General features: G+C 36.9%; 2 protein-coding genes across 4 annotated transcripts in view; one reads left to right on the top strand and one right to left on the bottom strand.

Moving 5' to 3' along the window:
• Positions 1-16,618, top strand: part of CMSS1 (cms1 ribosomal small subunit homolog) — a 220,828-nt gene that overhangs the window by 10,043 nt on the left and 194,167 nt on the right. The window lies entirely within an intron of this gene.
• FILIP1L (filamin A interacting protein 1 like) overlaps positions 1-16,618 on the bottom strand; it is an 83,448-nt gene that overhangs the window by 8,243 nt on the left and 58,587 nt on the right. For all 3 annotated transcript variants that reach the window (XM_015621571.3, XM_019006094.1, XM_015621580.1), the window contains one exon: positions 7,064-9,797. In XM_015621571.3, the coding sequence (XP_015477057.1) occupies positions 7,064-9,797 (2,734 nt within the window). The remainder of the gene's footprint in view (positions 1-7,063; positions 9,798-16,618) is intronic.

Raw genomic sequence — 16,618 nt, 5'->3', positions numbered from 1 at the left:
ATATTCCCTTTGGTCTCCAAGCCAGACAGTTTTGGCTGAAATTTCTGGTTAGGCATCCTCAGCAGCACAGAGAATTCAGGACTTCCTTTTCTTTACTTTTCTTTCACTAGATCCTGGCATTTGTTTTCTAGGAATCCAAAGAGAGAAGTCTCAGTTGCTCTGAATTCCCTTTTATGCAGCACACCTGTGTGTGTGACTGTACTGAGATATGTGAGCAGGAGCAGTGTAATCCTGACTCTAACTAACTCACTTTGGATAAGACCTAAGCCAGGCTGGTGTCTGGCTTGGCTCACTGCCTTGTCACACCACTATAAACAGCTCAGCTGAGGGAAAATGACTCTACAATAATCTAGAGTCGTACTACTTGAGCTATTAAGTGGGAGAGTAATTGGGTTTGTTTAATCTGGAGAAAACAAAACTGAGAAGAGACGTGATAATTGTCTTCTAATATGTGTTGCACAGAAAATAATTTTCAAAGTCCAGTGAGGGGGACAGGAAAGAGAATGCTGAAGTACAATTTCAGCAACATAAATTTAGTTTAGAAATTAGCAAGATTGTTAATGACAAGGGTATTTCAGCCCTGTTCCAGACTGCTGGGTAACTGTGAAGTTGTCATTGCAGAAGTTTTTTGGGACTGTATGAACCAGTTACTTGGAATTATTGTAATTTGGAAGGTTCTAAGTAAAGTTATAGTGAGGAAGTAGGCTAAAAAATGTCCTGAGATCCTTTTTAAGCTCTATTTTATGTGTCTTCTACTCTTCTGCTGATATTTGCTTTATTACAGCCCTCTTGATTTCAATAATATGGCATATTTGACCAAAAAAATCTGTCTTAATATTGGAAATTATTTCCATGTATGTGGCACAATTTGCACTAATGCTTAAATGTGCTTTGCACTTAAATGTGTTCCTGTGATCTGATTTCCTGAATACAGAGTTTAAATTTACTTTCTGGTGGTGGGGAAAAGAATGGTTGGAGGCAGAAGATGTAATTACAGTTTCTAAAGTTCTGTTACATGCCTTGCTTTTCTTGGGAAATGTCTTCACTGGCAAGTGTGATGACATTATTTTAAACTTTGGATAATTTAAAGACTCATTTCTGGCAGATAATTGACAAAATGCAGAGAAGGGTAAGGTTATGTTGTGGCTTAACTCCCGTAGGATGGTTGATCAGCATCGTCATGCAGCTGCAATGAACAACCGCTTGTTGTTAATCTTCCCTTTTCCCCTTGAAAGTCCAAGGGGTCTCAGGCTCCTTGACAGGGCACTTGGAGGTGCCTAGGAACAGAAGTGCATGGCTTTTTTAGAATACTACACACCCTGCAGTATCAGCTGTGTCCCGCACAGGGGAGTGCTGGCACTTAGTCTCTCTGCTGGAGAGAATAATACAGCCTGGCTGGGACCAGCAGCCCAGTTGGTTTAAAGCTGCTCTGCCATTTGTTGAGTTAGATTCTGGGCAGTGGAGGATCATTCTGTACAGATTGGGAACATGTAGGGATGTTTACATTTGGGTATTTTTAAGGAAGTTTTTAAGGGTGCTTGAAACTGCACTTAGACCCACTTTTAATGTGGAAACTTCTTCATTATCAATATTGTCTGTTCAAAAGCTTTGAGTATGTTTTCCCTATGTTAGCAAATTTCTGTTGAAAAGGTTTACAGAGGTTATGCATGGAGAAGGAAAAAGACCCCCTTGCTTTTACTACTGTGGTTTTTGTGTGTGAGTAGGCTGTTTTCCTCTTGGGAGGCTGCATTGAAAGATGTGTTAATCAGAGTCTTATTGTCAGTATATATATTTTTTTCCTAATCTATATAAAATGATAACTAAAGTAAAAGACTCTTTACCTTTTATCTAGCTAAGATTGGTGTTTATTCAGGACAAAACATGACTTATAGTGGCTTGCGTATGAGACAATCAAGGATAAGAAAATTTAGGTACTAATCACATTCAAAGCTGCCCTGTTCAGTTTTTGCACAAGTTGATTAACTTCTCTCCCAAGAGAGATACAGAATTATTTTAATGGGACTGATGAATCTTTGTTGTATATTTAAAGTATATTTTATCTCTTCAGACAATGGTGAGGGACCAGGATTGAGCAGTGATTGCATTATAAAATGCTCCTTTTTCCTTTTTGCTTGTCCATTCAGTTATGCTGATGTAGCTCTTTATAAAGCTGTGCTGTGAAATGGATCCTGTTTTGTTGAGGTTGTTTGTTTGGTTTTTGGTTTGTTTTGTTTTAATGAGGATTTGTGGAGTATGGCTTTTTGTTTTTTTAAATCCAGGTTAGTTTCTTGACCTGGCTCATAGTGCTGCCTTCAGCACAGTGGTGACAGCACAACTGAAAGCAATTTTTTGTAATTTGGGTTGTGGTAGGGGAGAAAAAAGGGAGGGAGCTTCTTTGGCTTATCCCTGTTTGAAAACCCTGTGATGTCAGACCACTGCATGGCAGATGAAGAGACATTGATTAAAAGAGGTCTTTCCACTTGTACTCAAAAAGTGTTTCTCAAGGATGCTTTGCTTTGTGGTCAGAAGAGAATCACATTCAGTTGGCAGCTCTGCTACTTGAGGCTTTCTGAGTGCCCACTGTATGGTGGGACTGGGTAATGTGCTAGCTACAGCACAGAGAGAATTCAGCTTCATCTTTGGGCCACTGGCTGCAGATCTGTGAAATCACTTCATGCTGCTTAAATTTTTATGGTTTGTCTTTTTTGTTTTTTTTTGAGCAATTTCCCACTTACAGTACTTGGTGTTAATTTTAAAAACGTTTTTATACACCCACTTGTGCTGTGTTTGAACCATAAGATCTTTTTCTCTTCTGTTTCTTGGTAACATAATGTTTTGGTAGTCTTTCCTTAAGCCTGGAGATTAGGCAGTTGTCAGTTTTTGTTTTGCCTGCCTCAATATCTGTTTCCTAGGGACAAAGTCATCCTGCAGATGGTTGCTCCCTTTCCATCATCTAACCCTGCAGCATCCATTGAATCTTATTCAGAAAATAGAGCTGTACAATTCTGTTTCTGGTTATTTTTTCCCTAGTGTGGGGAGCACGCTTTCCTAATCCTTGCATGAAATGCTTACATTCAGATCTTTTTCTTATTATAGCCTTGCATGCTGTCTGTCCCCAGACACTGTATTGGCTACGGTGCTTTGGATCAGGAAGATTAGCAGTCTGCTTCTGTAATTTTTGTCAATTCTGTTTCTTAATTAGTGGCTTGCAGGAGGTCTTTAAGTAACTTGAAGTGCTACCTCATAGTTGATGGATGGGCACTTTGGTCTCAGATTACCATTATCTCTTCATAATCTCTTCGCTTTTCCTCCTTTTCCCTCCTTCCCTCCCCTCATCCATCCTCTCTGTGTAAGGACAAAAATTGCAAGTATTTCTTCTGAGAAATTTAATCACATAAAAAGAGTGGCTTAAAAATGCCGAGCACCAAAGCTTTGGTGCTGCTCTCGCTTATGTCCATTTGATCATTTAGTGAAATAAGCCCAAAAAGATGAAGGAAAGTGGGCTGGTAACTGCTGTCACATTTTAATTAGTTAATTCTCCCTTCTTTTGATGGGAACTAAACATAAAGGGGAAAGGGTAGATTTTTAGACCTTAGAGGTGCTTGCCAAGAGTTTTGGAAAAGAGAAGGATTGATATTATGATCTGCTGAAAACTGTTTTTATGCTCTCTTTCACAGTTTAATCCCTCTGATATATCCTTCTTACTACGTGACCTTATTTCACCCTTAACATATAAATGAACCATTACATACCTGTCAGACTTTAGGCTTTTGAGCAGCTGCTGAAAGCAAAAGTGTCTCAGCCTCCAAATTAACAGCAATACTTACCACTTAGAGAGTAGCTGAAATTCCTATAAAAGCTGTCTTACTGTTGAATTTTAATGTGATTGTGCTTGATGTTTTTGTTCAGAGTGCTTGAATCAATGTGCAGATAACTTAATAAAAATTTCTCCTTGTTCTGCTGTTTTCTTATTGTCTGCCAAGGAAGCAGGTGGCTATTCCCACTCAGCAAAATGGAAATATTCTGAAATATGGAGTGGTGATCTGAACAACTCAATGTTAATTTGTAAATCCTAAAGCTATGCTTCCTGTTTGCTATTTTATGATAAAATTGCAGTTAACTTTTTTCTGTTTAAACAATTAAGTTTCAGCTCTCTGCAAATACATCCAGGTGTTTATTTTCTCTGCTTTGAAACTGATCTTGGGAATTCAAACAGAACAGACCTGTTTCATTGTGCAAATCTTATTTTCAGGCAAAAATAATTCTTTGATTTTTTTATCTGTTGGAATGACTGACAAAAATTTTGCTGTGAAGTCAGTTAAATCTACACAGAGGTTGTTTCATCAGTAGGGGAATGTAATTCCTTAATCATGCTGTGTTTTCAGGAAATGTAGCAATTTCATTTTCAGGCAGTGCTGATGCTTCTTACTTAGGAGTTAATGATCATGAGTGGCTGCTTCCTTTGTCTTTTGTTAATTGGACAGTTACTGATCAATCACTATGAGTTTAAGACAGGGACAGAAGTACTCTCCTGTTAAATGATGATACTTAGAAATGGTGTGAACTCTCATCTAGGTTTTGTATTTAGATCTTGGCTTTAAATACTGAACTTCCTTATTCATAATATCTTGGTAATTGTCCAAAGGACTGTGCGTGCTTATTGCTATGCCCTTATTTGTAGTTTTCTTTCATAAGATATTCTAATAGATGCCCAGGTGGTTAATGATCAACATGTTTCTGTGTATTTTTGAAGGCAGATCTGATTTTTTTTTTCCCCTACAAGCTTTTTAGGTCTAACTGAACAAAATTTTAGTGCCTCTGGAAGACCAACATTAGTCCTTTAATTTTTGGAGAATTTGGTGTCTGTTAGTATGCTGGCAAGTGGCTACTTCAGACACAGTTATTCAGTACCATGCTTGTGTTCCTGCAGAGATCTTAGGTATAGATCAGCAGGATATGCAGTGTCCCAAAGAACAGAAGTGCAGAGAATGTATTTTGAAGGTACTGATTTTTGGGCTCTTAACTGAGCCCTGCAGTAAAGAATGTGTCCCCTGAATGTGATTAGCTAACTTGTTCATCTAATTAACATGCTCTAAAAATATTATGATTTTGCTTTGCTTGAGTTCTGGCTGCTGTCTTCATCAGTAACTTTTGCTGAAGTTGGTGTGAGTCAAAGTTTGCTTTGCAGAAGACGACTATGTCCTCCCTATGACCCAGGTCTTAGTCAGAGCTCACTTGTGCAGCCATGGAGCTACTGAGACAAAACAAGGAAGAAGGACCTTTTATGAAGCCTAGTAACTTCTGATTATATAAGCTGGGGTTGTGCAGGTCCACACACAATTTCTCCTTTTGAAACTGCCACTGTTCAACTGTAATACATATGTTATTATCCATTTCTTATATAATTTGATTTTTTTTTTCTTCCCATTGTTTACTGAAAAAAGTGTATATGGGCAGTGGACTTTGTTTTTCAGTAGAAATTGTTCTAAAATCAGTTATTATCTGTAGCTATAAACATTTAGTTTCCTGTCAATCAAAAGGACTTAAAATGATAGAAGTCCCCTTATTATGTGAGATCATGGGCCAAAGTTCTTTGCTGAATCCGTTGCTAAGTTATACTGCAGAAATATTTCTTTTCTCTGGGGAATATAGGCAGAATAAAGATAAGGGTTTAGTGAGTAGGGACTTTCTGCTTACTTGCAAACTTCCTTGTTGATAAGTATGTTGCAATTTTTAATGTTTTAAAAAAATAATACATACCACCACCGCCCCATGAAAGTATCAAATTTATGGCCATTTAGCTTTTTAGAAGAACAACTGTTACAATTTAGATTTGAGGTGTACAACTTTTGTGAAAAACAGAAGTTTGAAAGTGCATTCTAGATCTCCTGGACAGATTTACGTTGTATGTGAAGGGGCTCTACCACTAACAGTATTTTATGGGAAATTAAAATTGACTGCTTGGCACATTTCATTTCTGTCCTTTTGCTAGGCACAAATACTGTAATTGTCACTGAAATACTTTAACCTGCTTTGTCCATTCTGTATGGCACTCTGTTTATCCCAGACCCAGAGACCTGCATTTGGATCAAGTTTGGAGACTTGATCTAGTACTGCTTCATAATGCTTCTTCCAAGCTTTCTCTGTCTATGAAGTGAAAAACATGAAGGTACACCATAATCTTGTTTCTTTTTGACTGTACTTGTGTGATGTATACTGTTTGTCAAATTGAATGCTAGGAGTTTAGATGAAATCTGAATATTGTATGTAAATCTATTGTATGTAAATCTATTCTCTTGAATTATCGTTTAGAAATATAACTGCTGCTGGACCTTGTTTTACAGCATACCTAAATGACAGCAGTTTTTCTGTTGTATTGGAAAAGGACCCTTGTTTGGGGAGTGATACAAGCTTCTGAACTCAGTTTACTTACAAGCAAAGTTTGCAGGAGGGTTTAAAAAGAGTTTTAACCAAACACTGTTATACAATACATAATATTTTGTGTGTGATGTAGTGATAATTTCCTGAAATGAGAATTGGGAAAGGAAGGAATTGGGAAATAGTAGGGAAGATAATGAAACAAGTCTTTTCTGAAGTTAGCAGGCAGTATTATGGCTTAATTCAAATTCTGTCATACATGCAGAAAAAATACAAACCACACATAACAAACAAAAAATATTCAGCAAGCAATGATGAAAATAATCACTTATTTACTGTTTTTTTTTTTTTGGTAATGTTAAAATATTTTACCAAGGCAAGTTGCAGTCAAAAGTAAAGTGAGTTATTTTGAAAATGGCAATACATAAAGATGCATTTATACAAGTGCAAGACTAAATATTTTACATAACTGTATTTCGATGAGAAGATATACAGTAAGTGCACACTTGGTAACACTAAGCAGGCAAAACTTAACGTTAGTTCCATATGCTGTTGTATAGTTCATGCACAGATCTTTCCCAAAGTAAAGAGGCTGTTCCAAATAATTCTTGCTGGGATGAAAAACAGGATGGGTTGCTGGTAAGGGTGTCAGCATGGATGGGGGTCAGTTATAGACATTACTTACTGTAATTTGTGATTGCCGTGGAAGAGGAGTGGCTGTTGGTGTGATAGTAATACTGCTGGTGATTTTATTGGTGGGCTTAGTGGGTAGGCCATTAGGTAGTGCTGGAGTTCTGTTGTCTTGCACTGCATTGCAAGGGCTGATGGGCTTGGAATTGGTGAGAGCTTGGACATAAGGACTTCCTAAATGAATGTGGATTTTGTTATCCTCAGTAGTTATTACACTTGATCCTGTACTGTTAGATCTCTGAAACTGCCATGATGACTGCCTGTCTGGGGATACTCTAAAAACAGCATGCTTGGCTCCCATTTCCAAAGGCTCCGAGGTGAGTGTTTGTTCCTGAGAACTTGAGCCCGGTAAAGCCAAAGGGGACATTGTTCTTTCAGGAGTTAAAGAACCACATGATTCAGGAGTTTGAGATCTTGCAAAAGTAGTCATAGTAATAGGAGAAATTACATGCTCTGGGGTCACGTAACCTTCTCCTGCTTTTGATTTTACAGGTGTTAAGGAGGCGTTTTGAATAATGGTTATTCTTTGCTTTGGAGTGCCACAGTTGGGTATAACTGCTGTGCTTGTGTAGGAGTGAGAGCTTTCAGTGGTAGGACTGGTTATTTCAAGGGTTGCTGTGTTCTGTCCATGATCTGGAGTGACTTTTATGTGAAGGGGCTGGCCAGGTGTATGGCTTAGCACTAGATCTCCAGCCTGTGCACAGTTTCCATTTTGCTTTGTGTGTATCTTTCCGTTTTGAGGATGGCTGTCTTTGGACTTCATCCAGGGGATCCATAGTTTTTTGTTTGCGGCATTTGCGGTGGAGGAGTTGCTTTTGAAAGACACTGTTTGTTCCTCCTCATTATCACTGTCTTCATAGAGCTGCCCATTTATGACTGTTCGCTCTAAAGGCATGAGGGTTTTGTAATCGGGTGGTTCATTGTCTGCTGGATCTGTTTGGATTTCTTTAGAAAAAACTTGCACATCTGGAATTTTCTTTCCGTTGAGACCAGGCCTGATGTTCTTGCTGAAGGATCTGTACCTCTCCAGTTCTCTTGTGAGGCTTTCCATTTCTCTGGCTAACTCCCTGTTTTTGTTTTCTTGCTGGAGGAGTTTCTTCTGTAAGACTGTGTGATCACCTCGCAGGTGACAGATTAGTTCTTCTGTTCCCACGTATTCATGAACTTTCTCTTTCAGTGCATCTACTTCTCTGGAAAGGTGACTTGATTTAGCTTCCTCTTCTCTGAGTTTCTTAAAAAGGCGCTCCTGACTGGGTTCTGCCTTTTCTGTTAATTTATACCTTGCCAATTCCATTTTCACAGCCTCCAGCTCCTCTGAGAGGAGCTTGGCTCTGTCCCGTTCACTGACGTATTTTCGTTCTAGAGACTCAAATTCATCTTCAGTTTTCATAAGATCATCTTCTACGGACTTCATTTCGTTGAGCTTCTGCTTAAGCCTCTCAACTTCTTGAGAAAGCTCTTTGATTATGTTATTTTCCTGCTGCAAGGAGGTGCTAGATTTAGTACTCTCCTTACGTTTATTTTTAAGAAACTCTTTTTCAACATCTTCCAGAGACTGAAGTCTTTTACTTAGAATATTCACTTTGGAAACAAGATCACTTCCTTTCTCCTCTTCTGCTTTGAGTTTGTTTTTCAGCTCATCTCTTTCTTTTGTAACACTGGACATCTTTTCTTCTGCATCAGATTTTGATTTCAGTGCCTTTTTACTTTCCTCCATCAGCTTTTCTGTAACTGACATCACTTTATTTTGTTCCACCTGAAGCTGAGAAGTTGCAGCTTGCAGCTTTTCTTCTGTTTGCTTTATTTTTTCACCCATAGTTTTTCTTTCATCCACAAGCATCACTGTTAAACTCTTCAGCTTTGTTAAATCTTCCTTAAGTGTAAACTCAGTTTTTTCTAACTTGTTTTCAATTGCTTCAAGCTCACCAACTCTAGCCTTTAAGCCATCCAGCTCATGGGACAACTGCTTTGTTAACATTTTTTCTCTTTCTAGGTTGCATTTCAGGGAGTAACATTCCTGTTTACTCTTGTTGAAAGCATCTTCTAGTTTCTCCAGCTCCATAATTCTTTTATTAAGTTTATCAACTTCCCCTTTTAGGTTCTTACTCTGTGATGCTTCTTTTTCTAATTTTCTATTAAGTTCTCTGCACTGATCTTCCATTTTTATGAGCTCTTCATCTTTTCCTTCCATCTCCAGCAGTCGTTTCCGTAGTTCTTCTACTTCAGCCATAAGTGTGGCGTTCCCACACTCTCCCTTACTAATTTTATCCCTTAGGTCTTGCAGTTCTTCTTCTGCTTTTCGCAAAGATTTGTTGGTCTCTTCCAGCTCATCGATTTGCCGGCTGAGAGTTGTTAATTTTAGCCGGAGCTGGCGATTCTGACTGTCTTCATTGGTTAGTTTGGCCATCATTGCTTCTTGGTCTTGGGAAATCTTACTGCTCTGGGCGTGAATTTCAGCCTCCAGCCTGCTGGATCTCTGTTTCTCTTCTTGAATTTTTGCTTCAGCAAAAGCCAGCTTTTCGTGTGCTTGTTCTGTAGAAGTGGTTAATTCTTGAATTTTTTTACTCTGCTGATTCAACTGCTCAGTGAGTCTTTGCTGTTCATCCACCACCATTAAAGCAAAGGATTTCAGTTTAGTTAATTCTTCTTTCAGTTTAGCTATTTTCTTGTTGTTTTCCTTTTCTTTTTTTGCCTGATATACTGTCTCTTGTTCAAGAAGCTTTTTCAATCTGTGGGAGGAAATAATATTGTATTTTGTAGCCATTTTAGTGGGCATTTAAAAACACATTTGAAATATTATGACATTTCTGACAGATGTCCATGAACATCCACTTCTAACTACAAGCAGACCTCTCCTTGCAGCACCATTTGGAAGTGCCCACTGGCTTTACTTCCTAATCAGAAGTTCTTTTGTAATGAACACTTCAGTAAGACCATTTAGACTTAGCAACTCCAGTTACTGTGCATCTTTGATTACATTTTCAACTTTTGACAGGGATCAGTGCAACAAAACTATTGGGCTAGGTATGTACATGCAGATTTTGTTTGTTTTTTTGTGTATGTTGTGCCTCTTTTTTTTTTTTTTAAGAAATGTAATTTTTATAATGCTTGAGAAATTAGGGCAGTGGTAGAATTTACAGCATCATAAACCTCCTAGCTTTATTACTTATAAACCATCCTGATATTTTACAGTTAAACCTTAAGGAGGTTTGAGCATGTGAAGGAAATGTAGCCATAGTGGGCAGTTAGCCAGGCTGCCTAATGTGAATCCCTAAGCAGCACACCAGAGCAAAATTAGGTAAGTCTGTCCTTAGGCCTCATGACTTCCTATCAAACACACACACAAAAATGCAGTCAGCAGATAAACAGGTATTCAGTTGTGCCTTTTGAACTTAACCAAGCCCAAATAGCTTAATGTGCGTTAGGCCTGGATTTGAAGACATGCCTCAGTACAATCCTGCTTTTACATGATTCTTGAAGGTTTTCATGATGATTTTCCAAAATTAGCTTTACAAGTTTATGTTAATACTCAGTCTTTATTAGGATGCAAAATACTTAATTAGCAAGAGACTTGGGATGAAGTTGTACATTTGTTTATGTAAGATCCTAAGAAATCTCCAAACACCTCAACTTCTTAGGCCCTTTTGTGGACTTTTCTTTGTCAAGGAGATGCTTATGGAGTTCATCTAAAGTATGATTAGGTTTGGTCAGCATGTATGCCTCCTTTCAATTACATTTTTCCCACAGTCAAGATAAATATATTCTAGTATTAAATAAAAATCTGAAAAGCCTAGGTTGAAGTAATAAAGAATTAGTATTTGTATGTTGTTCATAAGAATGGTACAGTCTCAGTTGTGTAGATCATGTGAAAGAAATGACTTGGTTATCAAGACCATTCTGTACTTGTACAAAATGACTGTTTAAGCATCCATTAAACCTTATTTCTTCCCCCTCTGAAATATGATGACAGCTGTCTAGAAGTTGCTTCTGAAACACAGGATTCCTGTTCCACATCTGTCTAGGGTCACCACTGTGATGTCCATGTCCAAGTGATGAGTCTTTACAGCTTCCCACTGACAAGTTCCTGTTGCAGCCTCCCTTTCAGTTCAGGAAGAGCTTAGATAAGAGCCTCCTTTGCACAGCTTTCAATTAGCTGCTGGCTGACTGAAGGCATATATTCCTGGGCAATTGCCTGCCTCAGCAGCATCCCCTCTGGAACCAATGTCATTTCCTACACAGAGAGAGGAAGTCCTTGCCATTGTACAACTGTCCACCAGACTTATCTGATTTAATGGTGATGTTGTATAGAAATCCATGAAAAATGGATTTTCTTATAGCATCTTCGTAGTCCCTACTGTTTCTGTTTTAGTGCCTAAGTTGCTCTAAGTTGAATGTAATGAAATGCTTGGTGTGAAAAATTAACAGAATGGGAAGTAGCCATAAAATCAAAGACTTGATGCAGTCATAAGTTCTGTACAACAGCCAAGTAACATAATGGGGGAAACAGATATGAAAATAAAGAAATGGAGAGGGAGAGGTTTGTGAAATGAGTTTGAAAGAACGCTGCCGGTTGACAGAACAAATAAATGGGGGGGAGGACTGCACTATCTCAAAGGCAGCTTTTTACTGTGTTCATGGTATATAAACTTTTGTCAGTTTACTTTTCAGTGCTGCTTTCAGTTCTAATTCTTTTTAGTATAAAAATCTTTTTTCCCTCCACACCCTTGCCTCTGAATGCTTTAGTAGTGAAGTTCAATTGATGATTTACCGTTGCCATAGCTATAAAACCATAACAGAAGCACAACTAACAATTTCATTTGGAATGAACTCAGGTTTTGTGTGTGCATGAAGTTAAGACATATTAATATGGTTACTTGGACTTACTAGCATTTGATTTATTTTACTTGTTTCACTGTAATTTATTTTTTAAGGCAGATTTAGCTGTGGTCATTAATATCTTAGGTAGTCAGTGTTTTACCCAACACTTCCATATTAACTAGTTGATATCTTTCTGGCCAAATGAAGCTCTAATGATCCAGCAAGTCATGCCTCTAAATTGCTTTGGAAAGAAGCTCTTAGCCACATAGTAACAAATGGTTGTAATTTTCATAGAGATGCTGTATAAATGTTTTAAGATTCAAATAAGATAATTGTGCATAAATAATGAATAAAATAAGTTGACAATCAAGTCAAGTCTGATCAAGTCTGTGTAGCATGGGCTATTTGAATGAAATTCCCTATATTACTGGTACCTGGACTGTTGTGTAAGGATTTTCAAGACAGTTAAGACAATTTTTCTTTGGTCATGCCAAAAGACTTGCTGTGTTTAGAAGTGATTCCTTCATTCAAAAGTAAAAATGCAGTTTTAAGATTCGAACAGACTCATGAGCAAATATTTGTAATGACTGAGATCTATTTAATTTAAAAAAAATGCTTCTGTAAAATCTCTTGATTGAAGTTAAGAGCACAGCACAGCAACTGGGAGTTGAAGGATTTTAATGTGTTTCCAGAAAGAAAAAAAAGAATGTATTAAGCATGGTGTATTTTTTGATATATGTCATTAAGTTTATTCACTTGCTTTTGACAACTGTATGCTTAGTCATATATTCCTATATAGGAAATACCCTCAACACTGCTGAATAGATAGTGATTTTTTGGATAAAGACTGAAATTGTAAGAAGTCAGCTTGGAGTCTGTTAATATTTGCAAAGATTTTTCCTTGGCTGCTGGGTTCCCATTTCATGGTTCAGTAGGTGACAATGACTGTGTCTGTATATATGGACATAGGAATGGAAAATGACCCTAAAATGTTTGGGGGTTTTGGTCATTTATTTGTTTGCTTGTGTTCTTAAATTACTATTGTTCAGGTTTTTTTTGGAACCTGAGCTCTGTGGGTCGGTGAACTGTTATGTGTATTATCTGAATTAAAAAGTCATGTGCTTGAAGAAATGCTTGAACTGATAATAGCACTTAGTGACTTTGGTGACAGGGTAAAAATATTTTGTGTTAACATCATCCAAAATGCTGTCTTCCTGAAGAACAGCATCTAGAGTATCTGAGAGAGCAATTTTACTGAAAATATACAAAGGTCAAAACAGTTGGCTTAAATAAATAATATTTTTTTAAAAAAGAACAGGCACTCCCCTAGCCAATAAAATATTTTTTTCATTTTCTTTGCCAGCTAAATTTAATGATCATGTAATTTTGTATTAGAGAAAGGTAGGTATATAATTTAAAAATGATATACCTAGACACAACTTTCACACAACTCTAAGCAGTTGACTTCACAGGACTACAACAACAACCCTTTCTGAATTGAGGCCAGCAAAAACAGACATCAAAAATTGTTTTTACGAAAATGACTGATAGGTAGTTAAAGAGAGTCAGGGCAGTGTCTTATTACTTCAGAGCTTCTGTTATAAATTATTGCTTTATTGTGGCTTAATATTGTACTTATTTGCAATACCAGTTAACTGCTCCTTTATTTCCTGGAAGAAATTGTATTTCTCAGCTCTCCTCTGTTTATTGTAGTTGTTTCCCTCAGTATGAAGGCTACAGCTTCTTGGTGTTAATGCCCTGCATTCAATTGTATTGTCTTGTTTTTCCTAATTTTTTCCAAGTGCACGTAGCTTCAGCTACACTACATTAAATTTGGCAACATAATGACTGCACTCTCTACAAGATGTGGAGACTCCCATAACAGTTCACTGTCCTGTCATGTCATTAGATTTTGTCTTTAAGAGGGACTTTCCATTTTCCTGGGGTGACCCAGGAGATTGTTTATGTTTTTACAGAATTCTAAGGGGCTGACTTCCTTTGTTTCACAGAAACCAAAGAAAGTATGGGAGGTTGAGATTGCAACACTCTTGTTTTCTAACTTTTTATTTTATTTAATTATTTATTTTTGTTCTAGAATGAATTGTTATTCTTTGAATAATAAGAATAAAAATTATGAATTTTTTTGTTTGTTTAAGCAATGTTGTAGTGGTAACTTTAGAAAAGGCTGTCCTCTAAGGATGCAAATGAAACAGATGATGGTTTTTAAAGCTCAGCTTTTGTCTTTCCTCTCACTGAAGTGTACAGTTTTTAATGTACATATTGTCAATATCTGTATCAGACCATTCTGCAGAAATTATAGTGATTTTTAATTCCTGTGATTCTTTTTTTTTAAATCATAAAGATACATATTTTTCACCAGGTCATGCTCTTCACCCTTCCCCAGATGAAAGATGTGGTTTACGAGAGGTTCAACAGGTTATTACACGAGGGAGACTTCTAAAGTTTTTGGACATATGCTTGAATTTCCCCTGGTACAAAGCAAATAAAAGCTTTAAGCTGAAAGCTTTTAAATGTGGATGAAGTCATGCCTCTTCCTTTGAGGCACTCTTCCCAGTTAGCAATAAGACATGGTCTGGCCTTTAATGAGAGAAGAAACATGCTTCATCATTTCTGGTAAATCTTACAAGTTGTAGTAATTTTTTGACACCAGTGTAGTTACATATTTATTTTTGTAAGAAAACCAGTTTACCTTCCACAGTTCATTGAAACAAAATTTGTGTTTGTTAAAGTATTTTTGGTCTTGGGGTGGCTATGCATTTTTTTAAATTTTTTTTCTTTTCCTTTGCCTACTATTCAGTTCTATTTATCAATGTGCAGTTTTTATGAAGACATATGTTACAGCTTTTTTTTATGGCTCTCTATTATCTTTATTAATGCTTCTTTTCCCCCTGTCATAAAGAAAGTCAAAAGCCTTTGAAATTACAGCAGCAACAACATACCATAGCTGTTGTGTAATCTGCTGGCTTCATCTGAATCAGTCAGCACTTCCCAACAGAATGTGAATACTTACTTTAAAATTTGTTTTCCATTACATTAATTTACATCTGTAAATTTCAAGGAATTCATTTATGCTAGGATGCAAACCTCCACAAAGGCTGTCTCAACTGAAGAGACTGTGTAAGTCTATAATTCTCAATAAGGAAATACATTTTATAAAATGAGAACTTTTAATGAGGGGGATGTGAGTTCTTATTACTCCATAGACTGTCACAAAGTAATTATCGTTTTATCTGATGCTTAAAATGCTGACTTGCTTTACAAGTCTTAATAAAAGTCATAGAAGATGAATGGTATTGCCAGTTCTGGGTTAACGGGCAAAATTTCACATGGATAACCAGATGTACTTAGTTGTGATGCTGAGTAAACACAAGTAGATAATACATGGTTTTAAAAATTAATTATTCTGGAGTACTGATGTTTCTGACCATGATTTCACAACTGCTAAGCTTCTGAATATTCTTACTGGTGATATAAGGATATTTGCACTCATAAATGTTACGAAATCCTGGGTAAATTCAGTGACAGTAAATGGCGTGAGAAACATTTAACAGATTTATATTGGTTAATTTAAGACCAGATTAACTTCCAGTTCAAGTAATTTCACTTCAGCACTGAATTTCAGTTTTGTTTTATTATGAAACCTCATTTAAGAAAAAAAAATTCTGTCTTGAATTACATTTTTTCCTTATCTGGATGTTCTTGGAAGTCACCTATCAAAACATCAGTCTTGTGTAAAAAAGCATTAATGCTTTCTGTGGCAGTAAGGCTTTGAATGCCAGTATGATAATTATTAATTCAAATGTTAATTTCTAATCTTCTAATGGCAGCCATCTACGGTATTTGAAATTATGATGGGCAGGTAGGAGTGGGACTTTTAGGTGGGAGTGAAGAAGATATTGTCCTATTAAATTGTTGGCAGGTTTTTGGTATGGTTTTTGACTTGACTGATTATCTTGAAAACATTTTAAATGAACACTAACCTGAGGAGACCACAATATTAATGAGCATTACATGAAGTTAGCCTTAGGAACTCTGGGTCCCAGCACTCAGCTTATTTGAAAACATGGCACAATCAAGTGTGAGCTGGACTCTGATGTGTTGCTGCTTTTGAGATGCACTCTGCTTTCTTCTTTCCTTTTTCTAGATTTAACAGCTATTTCAGGTATTCTTTGAAGTCAGTATCTATTACTGTAGGCATTTTAATGCCATATGACTGTGCACACAGCATGACTTAATCCTCTTCTGTTCTGAATCTAAATACATCAATAAGGTATTGAGCTGGTAACACCAGCTCACAGGAACAGCACTTAGGTTTTGTTAGTTAGTAACTTGGGATTTTTTTTTATATTACCGTAGTTAATATTTACCACCTTTCCCTTTCTTCCCCATCTCTCAATGTCTCCTGTCATACTGCTTGTAAAATCAGAAATAAAGGCAGTAATTTCAGATGCAACACCAGAATTTGGAACTCCTCAAATTTACGTCAGCCAGCAAATTATAGTTTTGCAGATGGAAAGCTTACTGAAGGAAATGGAAAGATGAACCACAAGAGATGTGGTATAGGGTCAAAGCAAGAAAACTGAGGCAGAACTTTTCAGTTACTAATCAGGTCCTGCTTCTGTCTTGTCTTCATCTTCAAAAAGTGAAATTTTGTGCCTGACCCTCACATTTATTGGAATGAAAAAACAGTGTTAACTTACTGTAACAGACT

This window comes from Parus major, chromosome 1 (genome assembly GCF_001522545.3).
Source record: "Parus major isolate Abel chromosome 1, Parus_major1.1, whole genome shotgun sequence".
In the NCBI taxonomy this organism is placed as follows: Eukaryota; Metazoa; Chordata; class Aves; order Passeriformes; family Paridae; genus Parus; species Parus major.
The sequence above is the reverse complement of the archived record's forward strand: the minus strand, read 5'-3'. Positions and strand labels throughout refer to the sequence as shown.